The sequence below is a fragment of the Pseudozyma flocculosa genome, assembly GCF_000417875.1.
Source record: "Pseudozyma flocculosa PF-1 unplaced genomic scaffold scaffold00007, whole genome shotgun sequence".
In the NCBI taxonomy this organism is placed as follows: domain Eukaryota; kingdom Fungi; phylum Basidiomycota; class Ustilaginomycetes; order Ustilaginales; family Ustilaginaceae; genus Pseudozyma; species Pseudozyma flocculosa.
Genome location: NW_006920875.1, coordinates 902,080 through 906,417, shown reverse-complemented (window position 1 = coordinate 906,417; position 4,338 = coordinate 902,080). Strand labels below are relative to the sequence as shown.

At 70.8% G+C, this 4,338-nt stretch overlaps 1 protein-coding gene across 1 annotated transcript in view; it reads left to right on the top strand.

The window, feature by feature from the left end:
• PFL1_02689 (uncharacterized protein) overlaps nucleotides 1-4,338 on the top strand; it is a gene marked incomplete at both ends in the record, with an annotated part of 6,386 nt that overhangs the window by 1,241 nt on the left and 807 nt on the right. Inside the window, 2 exons of the mRNA XM_007880203.1 lie at nucleotides 16-1,158; nucleotides 1,310-4,251. Of these exons, the coding sequence (XP_007878394.1) occupies nucleotides 16-1,158; nucleotides 1,310-4,251 (4,085 nt within the window). The remainder of the gene's footprint in view (nucleotides 1-15; nucleotides 1,159-1,309; nucleotides 4,252-4,338) is intronic.

Genomic DNA, 4,338 nt, shown 5'->3' with positions numbered 1-4,338 from the left:
GCTGTACGCCGCCAGACGCGGACCCGGTGCGTTCGCTGGCCGACAGCAACCGCAACAGCATCGACGACATCCGACGCAATCATGCTGCCCGGCACGCTCGCACCAACCAGGCGGGCAGCGCGGCTGGTGCCGACATCGACAGGTCTGTCGCCCTGGCGGACCCGGCCACGCCGACCCCAACCTCGCACGCGCACTACGTCTCCGACATGTCGCCGAGCGCGCCCGCCAGCGCGGTCGGTAGCGGGCCCGGAGGCCACAGCAGCCGGCACCGACGCGGCGTGGGCTCGGAGCCGCCGAGGCCTGCCAGCGTGCTCGAGACGCGGGCGGCGCGGCAGGAGGCGGCGCAGCGCCATGCCGGCCTGCAGGAAGAGGACGATGATGGCCGCGGCGGCGACGGCAGCAGCGATACCATGGGCCACATCGAGCTCCCCGGCTCGTCGTCGCAGGAGACGGCCAACCCGCACCGGCAACCGCATCCGCAGTCGCAGTCGCTGGCGCACCCGCATCCGCAGCCCCACCCGCAGTCGCAGCAGCGGCTGCGCGCCGCCCGGGAGCGCGAAAAGGAGCAGCGGGACCGGGACCGCGAGCGTGAGCGCGAGCGCGAGCGCGAGAGGGAAAAGGAGCGGGAGCGGGAAAAGGATCGCGAGCGCCGCAGCCGGCGGATGCTGGGCGACTACGCTATGGGCAAGACGCTCGGCGCCGGCAGCATGGGCCGCGTCAAGCTCGGCGTCAAGATGGGCAACGGCGAAAAGGTGGCCATCAAGATCATCCCGCGCCACACGTCGATGGCGGCGCTCCAGCAGCCGCGCTCGTCGGCCAACGCCGCCACCGACGAGAGCGGCAAGCCGCAGCCGCCGCCGCCACCACCGACGCAGTCGTACATCGCCAAGGCGGCCGCCAAGGACCAGTCCAAGGAGGTGCGGACGATGCGCGAGGGCTCGCTCCAGCTGCTGCTCCACCACCCCTACGTCTGCGGCATGCGCGAGATGATGATCCACCCGAACCACTACTACATGGTGTTTGAGTACGTCAACGGCGGCCAGATGCTCGACTACATCATCAGCCACGGCCGGCTGCGCGAGAGGAGCGCGCGCAAGTTTGCGCGCCAGATCGGCAGCGCGCTCGAGTACTGCCACCGCAACAGCATCGTCCACCGAGGTGAGCGCGCCTCGTCGTCTCCACTGCCCGCCTCACCCGCGCACCGCTAGCTCCCGCTGCACGACGGGAGCCCTCCTCGCTGACGCTTGCCTCTCCCTTGCCTTTCCCCCCCGCGCCTCTCATCCCGCGCCTCGGCCCCTGTCGCCCGCAGACCTCAAGATCGAAAACATTCTCATCTCCAAGAGCGGCAACATCAAGATCATCGACTTTGGCCTCAGCAACCTCTTCTCGCCGCACTCGCACCTGTCGACATTCTGTGGCTCGCTGTACTTTGCGGCGCCCGAGCTGCTCAACGCCAAAGTTTACACTGGGCCCGAGGTCGACGTGTGGAGCTTCGGCATCGTCCTGTACGTGCTCGTGTGCGGCAAGGTGCCGTTCGACGACCAGAGCATGCCGGCGCTGCACGCCAAGATCAAGCGCGGCCAGGTCGAATACCCGGCGTGGCTGAGCGGCGAGTGCAAGCACATCCTGTCGCGCATGCTCGTCACCAATCCGGCCAACCGCGCCACGCTCACCGAGATCCTCGCTCATCCGTGGATGACGAAGGGCTACGACGGCCCGCCGGACCCGCACCTGCCCGACCGCACGCCGCTGCGCGCCGGCAACCTCGATCCCGAGGTGGTTCGCGGCATGACGGGCTTCGAGTTCGGAACGCCCGAGGCCATCGAGGCCAAGCTCAACGACGTTCTCACCAGCGAGGCCTACCTGGCCGCGCTCCACGCGTGGGAGGTCAAGCACCTGCCGCCGGGCATCGTCAGCGCCGCCGGCGCCGGCCTCAATGGCGCCTCGGCCTCGGCCGCCGGCGCCAGCACGTCGTCGATCGAGTCGCCCGGCAACGGCAGCAGCGTCAATCGCGCCATCAGCCGCGGCAGCTCCAACACCGACACGGCCAAGTCCAAGGGCGGCTCGCGCCGCTTCTCCGGCATCGACTTCTACCGCAAGAAGCTGTCTGGCAACCCGCTGGCGGCGGCGTTTGGCGGTGGCAGCAAGGACGACTCGTCGATCGGCACAGGCAGCGGTGGCGGCGGCAGCGGAGGCGGCTACGGGGCCAGCGCCAACGGAGCCTCCAACGGCCTCAGCTGGGGCTCGAGCGGCAAGGAGACCATCGACCCGACCAAGGGCTTCCACCCGCTCATCTCGATCTACTTTCTCGTTCGCGAGAAGATGGAGCGCGAGAGGCTCTACGGCCACTCGTTCTTCGCCTCGTCGAACCTCTCTCTCACCAACAGTTCGGCCGCCGCGGCGTCTTCTTCGCAGGCCAACACCATCAGCGCCGCTGCTGCCGGGAGACCTCCCGCGGCGATGCCCACCGCCGCCGACATTCCGCAGGAGGCGCTCCGCATGCCCGAGGCGCCGCACGTCTCCAACCGCGCCTACGACCCGTCGCGCCAGGAGGCCGCGTTTGCTGCGGCGCCCGCACCGCCGCGGCCCGTCGCCGCCTCGGTGCCGCCGTCGCCCACGCCCGTGTTTGACTCGCGCGAAAAGTCGAGGCCGATGGCCAACATGGTCGGCCCGCCGCGCGCCCGCGCCAATGCCGAAGAGATCGAGGCGGCGCTCCGCGAAAAGGGCCTGCCGGTTCCGGTGTCGATGCCTGCGCCGGCGTCGTCGACGATGCGCGCCTCGGCGCTCGGACCGGCCGATGCTGGAGTGCCCGCGTCGCGCGCCTCGATGATGGGGCCCGAGCCCAGCTTCGCCGTCGCGCACCACCACAAGCGCAGCGTCAGCCTCACTGCGCGACGACCCTCGAGCGCCGCCGGTCCGGTGGGCAGGCTGTCGCCGGCGGTGCCCCTGCCCCTCCCGCCACATGCCACCCCGCTCACGTCGGGCGCAGGCGATCAGCCGACCCTCGTTGACCATCCCGCGGGAGCTGACACCGTCGGCGGCGAGGCGACGATGCGGCCATCGAGCGCAGCCGCATCCGCCGCCATGGCCGCCAATCGGGACAACCGCAAGAGCATCCAGGTCGTCACGCCGCTGCCTCGTCTGGGCGGCGGCGAGTCCCCTTCGGTGCCGTCGTCGCCGGCGCCCGCTCAGGGAGGCTACGGGGCCAGCCTGGCGCGGCGCTTTGGCTCGTTCATGAGTCGCTCTCCCTCGACGCCGCTCGATGCCGACGCCAAGGAGCGCAGGCGGCACGCCAGGATGAGCACTGGCGGCATCGGGCCCGCGTCGCGGCGCGGCAGCATCCAAGTTGGCTTGTCGGGCGTCGAGGAGAGCGACGTGGCCCGCAAAGACCAGCAGCAGCAGCATCAGCAGCACCAGCAGCAACAGCAGCAGCAGTCGGACGACGACCCGTTCACGGCGCCGGCCAACGGGGCCACGGTGCGTCGTTCGGGCACGCTGGGCGACATGCCGACCTCGCGGGCGAATGGCGCCGGCGCGGGGCGCAAAGAGGCCTCGCTGGGCCCGGCCTCGGTGGGTCGTGCGGCTGGCCTGTCGATGTCGCCGCCCAACGGCAGCGGCGGCGCCACTTCGTCGGGACGCCGGCCGAGCACGGGCATCAACCCGTCGCTCAGCGCGCCGTTGGGCTCCCTTTCGCAGGAACCGTCGGCGCGCTCGCGCGAGGGCGCCGGCGGCTGGATCGGGGTGACGAGCCCGGCCCAGGCCGAGATTCTCTCGTCGACGTCCAAGCACGGCGGGTCTGCGCTGGCCGCCGCCAACGGGCGCGAGCACGGCTCCAAACCCGTGTTCCTCAAGGGCCTGTTCAGCGTCCAGACAACGAGCACCAAGCCGCGCGCCGTCATCCATGCGTCGCTGGTCAAGGTGCTCGACCTCATCGGCGTCCAGTACCGCGAGATCAAGGGCGGCTACGAGTGCGTCCACCTGCCCAGCCTCGACTTTTCGGGCGCCGACTCGCTGGGCCAGGGCAACGTCCGCATCCCGATCGAGGAGCACCAGGCGGCGATGGCGGCGGCCGCCGCCGTCGGCAACGGCAACAGCGCCAACGCCGCTTCGGGTGCCGATGCGATCGAGAGCATGATTGGCGCGACGGGGGACGAGGTACGGCAGCCGAAGCGCAAGCAAAGCCGCATCTCGTTTGTCTCGAGCCGCAAGGACAAGGAGCGCGCGCGGCGCGAAGGCTCGGTGGCCGAGAGCGTCTCTTCGACCAGCGGCGCCGGCAATGCCACGACGGCAGGCAGCCGCAGCCGCGCGAGCTCGCTGACGGCCAACACGACCGAGGCC